This window comes from Fusarium oxysporum, chromosome III, assembly GCF_013085055.1.
Source record: "Fusarium oxysporum Fo47 chromosome III, complete sequence".
NCBI classification, from domain to species: Eukaryota; Fungi; Ascomycota; class Sordariomycetes; order Hypocreales; family Nectriaceae; genus Fusarium; species Fusarium oxysporum.
Window position 1 is genome coordinate 1,242,073 of NC_072842.1, and position 14,841 is coordinate 1,256,913.

A 14,841-nucleotide genomic window follows, 5' to 3' on the forward strand; every position below is an offset into this window, starting at 1 on the left:
TGTTGGGGCGCAGATTCGTCACTACCCGAGCTTACTGCGTTAGTTCGCTCATGATTACTGTTGCATCTCACCAACAGTATGCAATACAACCGCACTTTCACATGCTTTCACATTGATATCAGTCGCAAAGTTGCAAGCCTTCTGGGGCCTGCGACCTGTTGCCGCATACCTTTCCCCCTGCAGCGCCACAAGCCAGTGGGCTCGGGGGAGTTCGTCGATCCATTAAAACGCTCAGAATGCAGCGGAAGCCAGGGGTGTTATGCTCCCGGGCCCCCCCTTTAGCGTTGATGATTGTCTTTAGCCTCACTGGAAAAGTCCCTGAGCTGCTGCTAAAAATGATCAAAGCGAAAAAGCTCAAACAGCCCCGCCAGAAGAGGCGCCAAAATGGTTGTTCTGCATAATAGTAGGTAATGTACTTGGCGAGATGGGATAGGAAGTGAGGAGAGTGGCCGTTGCGAAAGAAACTCAGTCGATTGATTGTTTTTAATTGGAATGTCCCTTATACCTCCTTTTTTTCTCGACCCTTTATCTCCTACATTCCTGTGGTTTGATAAACTCTTTAACGTGCTCTATCTTGAAGCTGTAGGTGGTTCATTCGGTGCGACAGTGGCGCCCTCGGTATCTTATCATCCTTGTAACAATCGCCGCCACCTAAGCAACTTGACGTTAACAAGGTCGTCGTATCTCCGTCGGCAACTCTGCTCAATTCTTTCTTTTGTTTTCTTTCTCCTAATTTCTTGAGCTTCTACTTTTTGCGCGATTAGTCTGCCGTCTAGGCAAGGCTCTTATAAAATGAATTCGGCTACAGCGACGAGTATAGAAACCTCGAATGGTTCGGCCTCTGTCTCCCGGCGCAGCGGCCACGACGTCACACAGAACAAACCCAACAATCGCACCAACGGAAACGGTAACGGAACTGCCACGACGACAACCCCAAAGAAGCCTGGCCAGAAGTACAGGCACGTCGCTGCGGTCCACAAACAGACGAGGCCTTCATGTCTGAGTCACGATTCCGATGCTGCTCCAAGCTTTATTGGGTTCCGTAACCTCATGGTCATTGTGCTTGGTATGGAAGCTTCAATGCCCCTCATCATGATGTTATCTGTTGGGTTGTTAATGCTTGGCAGTTGTTGGAAACTTGCGATTGATGCTTGAGAACATCCAAAAGGTATACTTCATCTCCCGTCCATCAATTATGCCTTCGACAACCAGCTAATACAGTCTATAGTATGGAGTACTGATCTGCGTGAGGTGTCATGATTACAGCCGTCAAGATATTTACTTGGGTCTACTCCTTTACTTCCTCATCCCATGCCATCTCCTCGCCGCCTACTTGATTGAGCTGGCTGCTGCTCAGCAGGCTCGAGGATCTCTCAAGCGTGTCAATGATTCACCTTCTGGTGGCCCCTCAGAGCAGGAGCGCAAGAGGTTTCATAAGACCTGGGTTGTTGTCGCATGGGCTCACCTTTTCAACATTACTCTTGCCCTTGTTCTCACCACTTGGGTCGTATACTTCAAGATCCACCATCCTCTCATTGGTACCTTGACCGAGATGCATGCCATTGCTGTTTGGCTCAAGACTGCATCATATGCCTTCACCAACCGTGACTTGAGGCATGCCTACCTGCATCCTGTGGAAGGAGAACGCGAACTGGTGCCTGAGCTGTACACGCAATGCCCGTATCCCCAGAACATCACCTTCAGCAACCTGGTATACTTCTGGTGGGCACCCACACTCGTATACCAGCCCGTGTATCCTCGCACAGACAAAATCAGATGGGTCTTTGTGGCCAAGCGAGTTGGAGAAATTTTCGGCCTCAGTGTGTTCATGTGGGTTGCGAGTGCTCAGTATGCTGCACCTGTCCTTCGAAACTCGCTCGACAAGATTGCCTCCCTTGACCTCATGTCTATTCTGGAACGGCTACTTAAACTTTCGACCATTTCCCTAGTCATCTGGCTTGCCGGTTTCTTCGCACTCTTCCAGTCGTTCCTTAACGCCCTAGCCGAGGTTTTGAGGTTTGGCGACAGGTCATTCTATGACGATTGGTGGAACAGCGAGAGCTTAGGAGCATACTGGCGCACGTGGAACAAGCCTGTTTACACGTATTTCAAGCGTCATCTGTACATGCCCATGATCGGGCGTGGTTGGAGTCCTCAAGCTGCCAGCTTTGTAGTCTTCTTGGTATCGGCTATTCTTCACGAGATCCTTGTCGGTGTCCCTACACATAACATTATTGGTAAGTTTACATATCCTAAATCATAGTTACACAACTGACGGTCGCAGGCGTTGCTTTCCTGGGCATGTTCCTTCAACTGCCACTTATTGCATTGACCAAGCCTCTTGAAAACATGAAGCTTGGGCACACTGGCAAAATAGTCGGTAACACTATTTTTTGGGTATCATTCACCATATTTGGACAACCCTTTGCAGCACTGATGTACTTCTACGCCTGGCAAGCAAAGTATGGAAGTGTCAGCAAACAGATGACGACAGTATCGAGTTAAAGTGCCTTGGCTACGGACAAAGTTTCTGGATACTGTTTGGTATTGCTCAGCTAGCATATTTACCGTATTGGCCCGATAGATATTTGATAAATTATTATTAAGAAGTCGTTCGCCTATCTTCGTATAAACTAGATTTTACCATCTTGAAGACTGGCATTAGGGATGCATTAACATGACGATGTGCGAGGGCATTCATTCACCTCAACCGTCAGATTCTATTTTCTAAAATTTATGTTGATGAAATGTAGGCATAAACTTGGCCTAGTAGGCCTTATGACAGTAGCCCCAAGACATGGTCCTATTGCAAGTAATCTGAAAAGCATTTCTAGTCTTAGCTGTATTTACATGCGCCTGTGGCTAGATCGCTCCCCTATTCTCTCACATCTTCTAAGCGATGAAAGGAATCTTTGTTCCCACTCTCTTTCGATATTGGACATAATCATCTTGGAAGAACTCAATCAACTTGGCCTCCTCGTGTTTAATTCGCTTGCTGAAGAACATCCAGAGAACAGCCGCATAGGCAAAGAAGCACAGAACGTTGCCCATTACTAGCTGTGTTCCCAATCCCCAGTAAAAGAATCCAAAGTAACTTGGGTGGCGGAAGATTGAGTAGATGCCTGAAGTCACCAACTCGTGGGAATCCTTCTTCCTGGTCTGAACATGATGGTTGAAACTGGCTCCAGCTTGCAACATGGCCACTGAGCGGACATACTGTCCGACGGTGACCATGACAAGGCCGAGGAGCAGAAGAATAGGACCGGTGCCATAGGGTGCCCAGTGTCGATTAGGGAAGAAAAGGTTAATGGTGGCACATTCGATAAACGCAGCTGAATGGGCGATGGCGTATGCTGGCCAGTTTGCCGTCAAGAGAAAACTTCCAATGCTGGCCACGAGTGTGTTCTTCTCAGCCGTAGTCCAAAACTCGAGAAAGTGAAAAGCTGAGAGTGCAAACAGGAAGAATGGAACACGCCAGACTGGGCTAGAGGTCAAAAATAGGATAGCCCCCATGGAGATAGCACTACAAGCCAAGGTGATACCGAGGCAGAAAGCTCGAAGAGCGATACCGGAGAGTGACTTGGGCTGGCCTGCAAAGTAGGGCTTCAGGATCATGAGTTCGTCCAGAGAGCGAGTGTTGCCGGAGAAGGAGTCATGATGAGCAGGCGATGCTCGATGATGAGCAGCTGAAGGGCTGAAGTTGACAGGTCTAGCACCCACGTTTTGCGTGGTTTCAGACATGGCTTTCTTTGATGAAAAGTCAGAAAATAGTCTATGTGATCTCATGAGGTCTTCAGGGGTTGGTATAAAGCTTGATGAAAGATTAGATGACGAGATGAACGTACAAATTCTGAGAAGAATCGTGAAAAGAGAAAGGGTCGGAAGGCTGTCTTTGGCACTGAAATAAAGAAATGAAAAGTTATTACTCAGAAGGCGTGTTGGCCCTCGTCCCCGAATGGCGTCTGCAGTCTTGGATTGTGAGGCAGAGAACAATATCAAGATTGTTGGCCTTAGCTCATGAGTTGGGAGGATCTGAGCTTAGTGGATCTATCCACCTGAACGTTGGCTCCAGGGTGGCCGGGAAGTCAAAGTACCGATGAGCCATAGGTACATGAAGCTACTATCTAGCACATGATCAAAAACACTGTTAATGCCGTAAAAACACCGCAAATGGCCTCAAGTAAATTTGACCAGGTACTGGACCAGTTCCAGATAACACTGACAGTCTTTGAGATGATTTTCTAAGTCGTTTTATTATTTGGTGGTTGTTTTTGTCTTCTCATCGGCGCTGATTTTCGAGGCTGCAGGACTCGAACCCAGATTTTGAGGTAGCTTTGAATGAGGGGTACTTTGTAGATGTCAGTTTGCTTGAGACAATGTGACCGTTGAAGCTGATATCACAAAGGAGAAGGAAGACGCCTTTTCATGCACAGATAAGCTATGCTGGTAGCACTTATTAAGTCTTGAAGTTTCAAAGGCTCATGGTTGGATATACACTATTTGCATGGAATTGCTTCTAGAAACAACAATGGGTATATTGTAAACAAAGCTATGCACCGATGCCCTAAGCTGTACTTCTTCCGAAGATTTCCACCGGTTAATGCTCCTGTACATGGTATATGGTCATAGTTCCAATGCTCAAAGTGCGCACTCGACAAAACGCAATTCGAAGTCAAAGCAGCTTACTTTGGGCTGGCCTTCAGACAAATACGTAGTGTGAAATCGGTGGCCTTTCCATATGCCCTAAAGTTAGAACGTAGCCCTTCTTGTGCAGAGAATCAAGCGCAAAATGGCCACCTTCGTGACGTAGTAAGGTATCGGTGGTTTGCGACGGATCGAAGCTGGTCTCCAGCCGAAGATAGAGTATTTTGTAATTGGTAGTCCCTCCTCAAAGTCCGCCTTGGATTGAGAAAGAGGAAATAATGAGTACCAATACGTTGATGAACCCCCAGGTACAAGGAATCCAGGTGTTCATCTCGTAGTATCCAGCAGAGTAAACAGCTCCCAACCTTATAATTCTTTAGCCAAGGTAGTTTGCAAGACCAACAAGACTTACACTAAGCCAACAATACTCCCGGCCATGACAGCCTCAAGCCCAGCAATAACGAGATAGATGACAGGTACTGCCCATAGATATCTCCAAGACGACTTCTTCCAACCGTGGGTAAACATGGCGATCAGAACTGCCCCCATGTGGAAGCATGCATATATAATGAGCGTCCACAGTAAAGTAAATCGCCAAACATCTAAGACATAGTAGAGGGTAAATTGTTTGTCTGCAGTGGTGTCATATAGAGTCTGGACGTTCAATGACGGGAAGCGCGGCGTTTGATAGTCTGGTGGAGGAGTATTTGGCAGGGCCATCTATCGTTTGTATTGATTAGCGCTTTGCTTGCAAGAAGGATGGAACTCAATCTGAATATACCCTGCCATCATGGAGGCTGCAACAGCTCTCAACTTCGCCGATTCTTGCGGTGTCGTTGAGAATAGGATTGATATGACTATGATTATGGGGTGTTGGAATTAGCAGTGACAGGGGACAGGGGTGCAAGGGAGGTTCTGATGGAGCTGAAAGTGCCCCCGGAACGTCATCCAGGCCTCGGCAAAAGCCCGTGAAGTCGGCATGCGCAGCCGCAACCGCGACCTCGGAATTGTCAACTTAGATCCTCCATCAAATCTCTATCGACAATTTCCTTCCATTCGCCATACAGACCGAATGCGTCGATATGTCTTCCGATAGACTCCTCAGAACAGTTCTGCAGCATTACCCGGACGTCCACGATGCTGCAAAGACCGAGCAGATCATCGGGTCGACAACACATCTCCTCACCGAGCTCACAAACCCTCTAAATCTCGGCCTTCTCACGTCGCAATTGTTAACGGCCCCTGCGATATGGTTCCAGCCAGGCGGCATTCGCACTTCGGTTCGAGTTATCAGCATATACAATACTGCGGCCGCGCGCATCCATAACTATGAAGTCGCTTATCGCGATCGGAAAGAACCCCATGAGGGCGGTGGATTGAGCTGCGAAGAATGGACGCGCGCTGTCGTCAAAGGAGCGGACGACCGATCGAGGCGATGGCAGCATCTTCTGGTTCTGACTGGTGTTCTTATGGGAATGGAGTCCAGCAATCGGCAATCTTTGTCGCGTGGCATGAGGAATACTCTTGAAGAGGCGGTAGTGATGGCGGCAAATCTGGCACTCGAGAGTCGCGACGAGGATGGTCCGGTCGCAGGCGCATCGGTTGTCATGGCACTTAACTTCGCCTTTCCGTTGCTGTCTGACTTCCATCGAAGCCTCATCAACTGCAATGCGCTGTTGCCTCTTATTGTATGGACGGTGACAGCTGAGGAGGGCTTCGGCCACGGCCAGTTCTTGGCGGCAGTCAGCTCCGAGGTTGTCGAATCACCAAATCATCTCCTCGCGTGGTCACCAAATACGCCCTCGTTTCGATTCATTCAAGAACTGGATAGGCGACCTACTCTAGCCAACATGGGGCCGTTGGCGAAGCTTGCTGGGTACGCTGTTCAACAGGCCACAGACACACAGGCCGTGATTGCCGCGCAAGACGCTCTTCTTGCCTTTAGCAGCCAGGTGTTGGATATGTGGCGGTTGAATCGTTTGAGCGACATAGATCCAGCGCTTGAGGGTAATGTGCTCACTCAGGAGACCATTGCAAGCACCTGGCCAGTTCTATGGAACTTGCTGAGGAAGCTCATGTTTGGGACGGTTGCTATTCTGCAGGCGATTGTCTCGCGAAGTCTTCTTGACCCGCGCATGTTGAACGACATGGCTGCTCCTGTCATCGCGTCAAAGTCGCTTCGCATATTACGCAACATCTTCTTCATCTCCTCAAGGAACGGCAACAGCGCGTTCCAGGTCTACAACTTTACATATCTCACTTCGATCGACTCGATCTCCCGGAGCGCCCCTGCTTGCCACAGGTTCCTCCAGGAATTCCGACCTTCCGAGGATGCATCGACATCCACTACATATCTGCAAAGAACATTGGACCTATTCTACCTTAATCTCTCTGAACACTTACCACTTAGTCTGCCAACTGATGCATGCGACGCTCTAATAATCAAACCAGCGATTGCATACATTTCTCATGAAGGACCTACGACACAAAATATGGTTGAGATCTTCGAATCCGCACACAGCGCCATTCTATCAACCATATCTTGCCCTCAACATAGCTCTCTCACCATCGAACTTACACCTTTCTATATCGCTCTGCTGTTCAATTCATTCCCGCAGCATATCTCATCCCGTCAATTCAGAGTGGCCTTCAAGACTGTGATGCAGATTGTATCACCTCCCTTCCCCATCGCAGAGCTGGAGCCGCAGCTATCGGAGACACTTCTAGAGATGCTTCGAGCTTCAATTTCCACGGCGTCGACGAGTCTGCTGCCACCAACAGCAGATATCGTCGCACAAGCTGCGATGGAAGAGACTCAGGAGGAGCGTCATTCTCAGCAGAGTTCACTTGCTTTAGCTCTAGTTGATTCACTCCCATATCTACCTCTTCCTCTGGTGGAAGAATGGTTCACGATTGCTGCTCAAGCCATGAATGAAATTGAGGATCCCGTACTAAGGGAACCGGTCAAGCAACGGTTCTTGCAGATTCTCGTTAGTGGAGAGCTAGACGTGGAACGAGCAGCTATTGGGGTAGCTTGGTGGGGAACTCGAGGAGGTCGAACACTGATTCTCGGTGTAAGCGCGGAACCTGCCATGATGAGCGGCGCGCTTCCTGGGCCTGACAGATCTAGCCATCTGTGAAGATGACATCCCTCGGCACAATGTTGCCATAGTGTGCATGCACTGTTCTGGATGAATTCTTGACCTTGCCGGGCCAGACAGTGTATGCTTGCCGCAAAGTCAAAGACAAGCTTGTTGCACGTTGCCTTAAAGATGTAATAAAGTAACTCAAGCGGCAGTTATTTGCAACTATAGTTACGCCCTGGAATGGTGACGTTGTGAAACATTTCAAGGGGTTTCGGGTCGTTGGGCTGATCATCTGGCTGTCGTGGGAAACCCCGCAGGCGCATGTGGGCGTTACAGGTGTTGGGCTTGTTGCCGCGAGCTCTCGATGCAATTGTGTCATTTGTGCTTGAGTATCTAGCCTCAATAGGCGATTTGTGCTCGAAGCAGATCGAGATCTACTAGGAATTGGGTGTGTCTCCGTTGAAGAAGCCGGACACGCCGGGCGACGATAGTTTGCTGAGAACGGGCAATCACCACACGTGGGGAGACAGAGTATTGGACAGGGCACGAACTGGATGCCCAGAAGTTTGACTTAGCTTGGATATCTTTTGTTGGTGTGGTGGTCTGAGGAATACCGAACAGCGAGGCGTGTTGGCCTGCCACCAACTCATACACTCGTGAACTTGTTTGAGGACAAAGATTGCAAGTTATAACCGGCTCTTGTAAGATAATACGACCTTAATAGATATGAAAATCTGGGAATGCACGATCAATTGCCAAGGCAAGGGTCCTGGTGAAGCGGGGTTGCTATTGCTACAGTACCTATTCTCTCACTATCAAGAGTGAGCAGTTGTTCTGGAACTTGAGTGGGGGAGTCAAGACAAGGTTGCTAGGCCCGATTCCGAGCGCGATCTTGACTTAGACCCCGTCTTGGCAAATGAGGGGAGGGAATGTCACTCAGGCAATTTCATCCTCTGATGCCGATTTTTCCTCCTCTCAAGCGTCGCGAAGCTTCAGGCCAAAGTTCATGTCCGTTGCTCCTCGGCTTTGATCTGAGTCGATCATCCGGGCCCTGAAGATCTGGACTCTTCTTGCTAGACCGCAACTTGGTTCTCGATGCCGATAGCTTGGTACCGATACAGCTCAGAGCTGGCATAGCCACAGTCCGTGGAGCCTACAGGTCAGCTCGTCCAGGTTCTGGGACCCTGCAAAGCTGGGTCGCGGGAGGTCCGTTCATTGCTTGTTTGGCCTAGCGTTTCCCTGTTAGATCAAGGCTAATGCGTCTTTCAGGCAGGTCAATGGCCTGAGAGGCTTCAATACGTACCTTGCCTGAGCTATCTCATCACAGACAAGAAACATGACGACACCGGACAAGACAAGCTGAGACTGGCTGATCGTGTCAATTGCTTGCAGAAGAGGCTGATTCGTGGGAATGTTGCACTCACTGGCTCAGCAATGCACAAACAACAGGTTTTTACCCAAAAGTAAATATAGTACAGAGTGATAGAGGGGTTGGAGGGGTATCAAGGGACCAAGTATCGTGAGAGGTATCTACGTTCGATTTCTTGGCAGGGTCTATCACAGAGAGATTATTCCAAGGACATTCGGGTTACAAGGCGTCTCAAGAATTTGATCACTGGCTTCAAATTCCCAGGCTAAACTTAGCTTTGGGCTGGGTACATGTACCTCATAGTACGATAGTTACAGCATGTAGCTCAGCCAACGCGCGTTCCTTGTGGGACATGATCACATCGTCTCAAGATTCTGATACCCATCTATCAAGTCTCGCAGGTTGCAGGGTACTTACAGTACATGGGGTGTTCCGAAGCTAAAACATTCTGCTAACTAGTCTATGCAGCTTCAGCTTTCTAAGACAAGGTCCATGCCACGATGGAACAGCGGCACGTCATTCCTCCCTGTGATGGAGGAGGGGGAGCTTGCCGATCCACATGATGAAGATGGGGAGCTCTGAGTTAGCTTGGAGGGGGAGGGAGGGAGCTTCTCTCACATAGGTATTAAACAGAAGCTTGCCCTCTCATGTTCGGATTATTTTCCATTCATACCATTGCACAATCTATCTATCTACGTCACCAACTATCTATTCTCTCTCAAACCAAAACCCCCCAATAATCAATATGTCTGACAGCTACGGTGACAACAGCTACGTATGTTCTCTCAGCTCTATCTACCCTCTCATGAAGCTAACTGTCTCTCAGGGCTCCAGCCGCCGCGACAACGACAACGACAACAGCTACGGTTCGTCCAACCGTGACAACGACAACGACAACAGCTACGTACGTTCTCATTATAAGCTTTCCTATCAACGCTCACTCACACGTAACAGGGCTCCAGCCGTCGTGACAACGACAACGACAACTCTTATGGCTCTGGCAACAACAACAGCAGCAGCTACGTGAGTGCATACTAGTCCTTTATACTCGCACATACTAACACAGCTCAGGGCTCATCTGGCCGCGACAACAACGATTCTTATGGCTCCAGCAACAATGACTCTTACGGCTCCAGCCGCCGTGACAATGACAACGACAACTCTTATGGCTCGTCCGGTAACTCTGGTCTAAGCGGCGGCAACGACAGCTACGTATGTGAATCATTATACCAAGCAAACCTTCATAACTAACATGAATATCAGGGCTCCAGCCGTCGCGACAATGATGACACAACCTACGGCTCCAGCAACAAGGACAACGATTCTTATGGCTCCAGCAACAATGACTCTTACGGCTCCAGCCGCCGTGACAATGATAACGACAACTCTTATGGATCTAGCAACAACGACTCCTACGGTTCCGGCAACAAGAGCAGCGACTCTTACGGTACCAGCAACACATACGGCTCTAGCAACAACGACAGCTACGGCTCTGGAAACAATGACTCCTATGGCTCCAGCAACAAGGACAACGATTCTTATGGCTCCAGCAACACATACGGATCTGGCCGTGACAATGACAACGACAACAGCCGATCAGGTGGTTTCCTCGACAAGGTCAAGGACAAGGTTGAGGACAAGCTCAGGGGAAACAAGAACAGTGGTGACAACGACTACTAAGTATGATTGTTTGAGAGAGGTTCTAGCGTATTAGTGTTAGCTACTTATTGAACGAGATGATACATTCCTCGCTCCTGAATTGAATTTCATTTGTGCCTATATATGTTTTCAGCCTGACTTTTCGTGAAGAATTCATTTATAAGATCCCGTTTATGAGCCATCTCAAAATCAAAAGATGAGGCAATGTCAATGTCTGCCATTTCAATCATATAGCGTCCGTCGCTATCTAGACACTTGGGCGACACTGACACGTCAGGTCTCTTCGGGTCTAGCTGTTGGTTCAAATTAAATAAGCAATAGTATCCTTTGTGAACAACGCTCTCATTGTATGCATATGCCAGACAAATAGAATACAATATCACATCATCGCCATGCCACTAAATCCCAGCTAAACCAACTTCTTATCAACCTTGATGAAAATCGCACCATCCGTGATGCGACCCTCACAATCCATGAGATGCACAAACCGGTACCCATTACCCAGCCTATCAAGCCTCATACAAGCCCACGCCGCCAAATCATCCCTCCCAATCTCATCATCACGCACTGTAAATCGCACCCATGAGAGTTCATCGACGACATGAGGCACAGGGGGGAATTCGAGACGTTCACCAGCAAAGTCAACCATGTTGCCACGGTGTGTCTTCGTGCGGGCCTTGTATTCACCCTCGCGTTCGTGTCCTTCATTAGGGACAGGGCCGCCGTGGAATTCATCAGGTCCTTCGACGTGAAGCTCGACTTTGACGTAGGGCTCAAAGCCTCTGGTAGAGGTGTCGCCTGGTGGGAGGGGAATGTTTTGAGCGGCGAGGACTGTGATTGTGAGATGGAGCGATTTCCGGATGATGGTGTTTTCGGTTTCTTCGTCGTTGCGATTGGGACGATAGCCTAAAAAGAAGTTAGATGAATGGTTCGTGAGATGACTTAGAATGAGTATGTACCTTGAGGTTTGAGGACATATCCTCCTGTTCCAGCAAACATGCCTTCGTTAAGCATCATGCCCTCATCCCACCGCTGCCAGTTGAGCGCAACGATCTGAATACCCTTGCGCCAGAAAACAGAAGGGTCGAGATTGGATGATCCTATTCGCAGGCCCCAAGGATAAGTTCTCATGAGGAAGTGTCGATTGTGGTTGAACAGATCAGATGCTTGCTTCTCGTGCACATCAATGACCTTCTTCTCAGACAGGGAAAAGATGTGTGTGGGCATGCCAGCTTCTGGCTGTGTCAAGCTCTTGAAAGACACACCTCGCGCATGGAACCCCATACGACTCAGCTCCTGTATAATCTTTGCCGGCTTCTTTGGTGGAGCATCACCAGCCTGGGCACCAGGGGCTGGCGCCCTGTCCTCCTCCTCACTCTCCTCTTGAGTGGCATCTGCACCAGGTGGTACATACTTGACCTTGACGATGAGCTTTCGACGCAGCTCATCTGGGCTGGGTAGAGCATCAGGTTCGTTCTCGGGCTCAGGGACGAGAAGATCGCCCCAGACTTCCTTCATAATGCGGACCATGGCAAGTTGCTGGTCCTGTTTGCAGTGGACTTCAAGAGAGACGATGACGGGCAAGTCGCTAACGACAAAGGCGCTCTCACGAATGGCCTCACAGACAGCCCGGAAGGAAATCTCCTTGGTGAGGGTGTAGCCGTGGAGCACACGGGGCTCAACGACAGCGGCTTCGGGCTCCGTAGACTCGGGATCGGCGTCGGGAGCGGGCTGTTGGCCGGAGGCGGGGTCGGAGGACTCATCCTTATCACGAAGACTCGTCTTTGCGAGCTTCTCTTTGAGCTTTCCAAAAGTGCTTCTCTTCTTTGTCTTCTTTACAACCTTTTTCACACCTCTCTCCTCATCGCTGCTGGAAGGACTACTCGTGCCCTCAGGATCAGACTCATCGCCATCCCAAACATCGATCTCGATACAGCGCCCACCCCGCAGCAGAGTTTCGGTATAAGGCCTGGTCGAACTGTCACTCGAGAGTTGGTTTCCGGTGAGATAGGTGTTGTGGCTGGAGCTGATGAAGTAGGAAGCAAGGGGATATGAGAGATCTTGGGGTTTAGGCGGGGTTGTAGCAGCTGCATGAGACGACGTCATCCAGGCCATGAAGCCATCCAGATCGAGGTGGTCTCTGGCGAGAAGTTCTTGGACAGCGGGTGAAGAGTTATCTTGTTGAACATCTCTGATGAAGGAGGTAAGTCTCTCCTTGCTCCAGGTCTTGTCTTCTCTATCGGCCAGAGACTGGAATAGCTTGACGAGTTGGCCGCTGATGATGGGGTCGACGTTGGAGAGGGAGCGAGTGACTTCGCTGGCACCTCCGCCAGCTTTGAGCTCATGAGCCATGTTTCTGTTTCTGGTTTTGTGATGATTATTTCGATGTGAGTTCTTATGTTTTCCAGATTTTGAAGAGGTGAGAGAGCGGAGAGAGCGGAGAAAAGAGAGGGCAATCAAGTGATGTTGGATTCGTGAAGTTATTCGCTGTCGTTGAGTCTGACCTTGACCTTGACCCAGAGCCAAAACTTGGCTTTCACTGGCGTCTCCAGCTGTAACTGGGCCCTGCATGTTCTAGACTCAGAACATTGATTAAGGTAGTTACCGCAAAAAACAAGAATCTAGGTGATCAGCAGTGAATTGATCAATACCTGGCGGCTTCTTCTTTTCTACGGATACAGGGTCTATCAAGCCCTTTTCTTCTTCCCTTCATTTTAATCTCACATGGTCTCACATTCAAGCTCGGGCCCAAGACAGCTCACGACAGCTTCAGCTTCAGCGCTACCTAGACCCGCTATAAAGACTCCAAGACCCCTAAAAGCCCCTGTTCTGACTCCACCAGACAACACAACCATGACGCGTTTCAAGGAAATGTGTGCACACAGCTACATACCTAGCTATGTTGCTTGGCAAATGCTGTGGATTGATTGTATCACACATAATTTGGCCAACAGACTTTCTTCATGTATCATCACAAATCTCCTAATTTTGGTATAAAGGAAGGCAAACTCTCAGTCAAGACAACGACGTATGGTGTATACTATTTTTAGTATTCAGCTGGACTAGGAGCTTGTCGTCTACTAGCTGCGCTTCATCTGCCAGATAGCACATGGCATGAGGCTTCTGAGGATCAGGTACACGATCATAGCGTGAAGGGTTGGGGAGATGTTGGCGAAGAAGAGCCTTGAGCTGCCAGTTGGCGCTCTTTTCGCCTAGGCGATTAATGAGCCTGGAACTACCGCAGCTTTTCAAATCATGTTAGCTGGGCCGATAGATATGATAGGATAAATTTGGCAAGGCAAGGCATCTGGGGATAAAGTGTTCATACCTGACATCGAGCCATGTGGTGCGAGCCGTCATGATGACACAATTTCCTTGGGCATTCTCGTATTCAGAGATATAAGTGTAGAGGCGATCCCACATAAAGGTCGCTTCCCATAGGGGACTATCTCCGAACTCATGAGAGAACTCGTTCCCGAAATCTCGACGGTCCTTGAGCGAAGGAGACCCAATCTCCCTAAGCTATTGCTCGATTACTTGAGGCTGAACAAGTTGGGTTTATGGCTCTGCGAGCTTGCCGACTTGACCAGTTTTGAAGCCCATATCGTAGTATTTGATGCCGTAATGTTTCAAGAAGTCCATGCCCACATGTCTGTCCGAGGATTGGCTGAGTGGACGGATGATATAACGGGCGATCTTGTCAAGATTCGCCCGTCTTTGGTCTGTTCTGTGTCGGTTCATGTCTGCTTCAGCGTCTTGGGTATTTTCCGATGGCCTTTTGGCGGAATGATCCTGTAGCTCGGCTTTGCGGCGGCATCTCGAGGCTCTTATCAAGGCCTTCTGACTCGGAATAAGCGCCCAGTTTGTCACGGATGGAGATGATCACTTGCTCAAGCGCTCGGCTACATTAGTGGGTAGGTAGGAAAGCATAGGCGCCATTATAAAGTTTATGCTAGGTTAAGTTTTAGAGGCTTTCAGGGCCCTGTAGAGCTTAGCTTAGCGGCAGTCGTGTATTTTGTGGGCCTGCTTAAAATTTTATTTGGTTATTATAACAACAAGCGCAGGTCTCCTTCACGGGAAACG

The 14,841-nt window shown here is 49.1% G+C and overlaps 7 protein-coding genes across 7 annotated transcripts; 3 read left to right on the forward strand and 4 right to left on the reverse strand.

The window, feature by feature from the left end:
* The first annotated feature begins 498 nt into the window (after positions 1-498).
* FOBCDRAFT_217096 (MBOAT, membrane-bound O-acyltransferase family-domain-containing protein) lies at positions 499-2,666 on the forward strand. Its single transcript, XM_031175673.3, has 4 exons — positions 499-1,066; positions 1,128-1,168; positions 1,229-2,237; positions 2,285-2,666. The coding sequence occupies exons 1-4, from the start codon at positions 793-795 to the stop codon at positions 2,503-2,505; spliced, it is 1,545 nt and encodes a 514-aa protein (XP_031046806.2). The 5' UTR covers positions 499-792; the 3' UTR covers positions 2,506-2,666.
* A 34-nt stretch (positions 2,667-2,700) lies between these two features.
* FOBCDRAFT_217098 (Isoprenylcysteine carboxyl methyltransferase family-domain-containing protein) lies at positions 2,701-4,015 on the reverse strand. Its single transcript, XM_031175677.3, has 2 exons — positions 3,846-4,015; positions 2,701-3,747 (listed from the first exon to the last, which is right to left on the reverse strand). Exon 2 carries the CDS (start codon positions 3,739-3,741, stop codon positions 2,893-2,895), a length of 849 nt encoding a protein of 282 aa, XP_031046810.2. The 5' UTR covers positions 3,742-3,747; positions 3,846-4,015; the 3' UTR covers positions 2,701-2,892.
* A 499-nt stretch (positions 4,016-4,514) lies between these two features.
* FOBCDRAFT_217102 (uncharacterized protein) lies at positions 4,515-5,528 on the reverse strand. Its single transcript, XM_059609474.1, has 2 exons — positions 5,057-5,528; positions 4,515-5,009 (listed from the first exon to the last, which is right to left on the reverse strand). The coding sequence occupies exons 1-2, from the start codon at positions 5,362-5,364 to the stop codon at positions 4,889-4,891; spliced, it is 429 nt and encodes a 142-aa protein (XP_059466925.1). The 5' UTR covers positions 5,365-5,528; the 3' UTR covers positions 4,515-4,888.
* A 198-nt stretch (positions 5,529-5,726) lies between these two features.
* FOBCDRAFT_198307 (uncharacterized protein) lies at positions 5,727-7,784 on the forward strand (the record flags this gene model as incomplete). Its single annotated transcript, XM_031175678.2, has 1 exon — positions 5,727-7,784. One exon carries the CDS (start codon positions 5,727-5,729, stop codon positions 7,782-7,784), a length of 2,058 nt encoding a protein of 685 aa, XP_031046811.2.
* A 1,855-nt stretch (positions 7,785-9,639) lies between these two features.
* FOBCDRAFT_258130 (uncharacterized protein) lies at positions 9,640-10,878 on the forward strand. The gene is made up of 5 exons (XM_031175683.3): positions 9,640-9,874; positions 9,926-10,003; positions 10,054-10,122; positions 10,171-10,311; positions 10,363-10,878. Exons 1-5 carry the CDS (start codon positions 9,845-9,847, stop codon positions 10,777-10,779), a joined length of 735 nt encoding a protein of 244 aa, XP_031046816.2. The 5' UTR covers positions 9,640-9,844; the 3' UTR covers positions 10,780-10,878.
* A 289-nt stretch (positions 10,879-11,167) lies between these two features.
* On the reverse strand, positions 11,168-13,110 carry FOBCDRAFT_270702 (PLC-like phosphodiesterase; the record flags this gene model as incomplete). The annotated part of the gene is made up of 2 exons (XM_031175684.3): positions 11,168-11,664; positions 11,718-13,110. The coding sequence occupies 2 exons, from the start codon at positions 13,108-13,110 to the stop codon at positions 11,168-11,170; spliced, it is 1,890 nt and encodes a 629-aa protein (XP_031046817.3).
* A 663-nt stretch (positions 13,111-13,773) lies between these two features.
* FOBCDRAFT_270703 (uncharacterized protein) lies at positions 13,774-14,499 on the reverse strand (the record flags this gene model as incomplete). Its single annotated transcript, XM_054703737.1, has 3 exons — positions 13,774-14,002; positions 14,087-14,280; positions 14,341-14,499. The coding sequence occupies 3 exons, from the start codon at positions 14,497-14,499 to the stop codon at positions 13,774-13,776; spliced, it is 582 nt and encodes a 193-aa protein (XP_054559712.1).
* Positions 14,500-14,841: the final 342 nt, after the last annotated feature.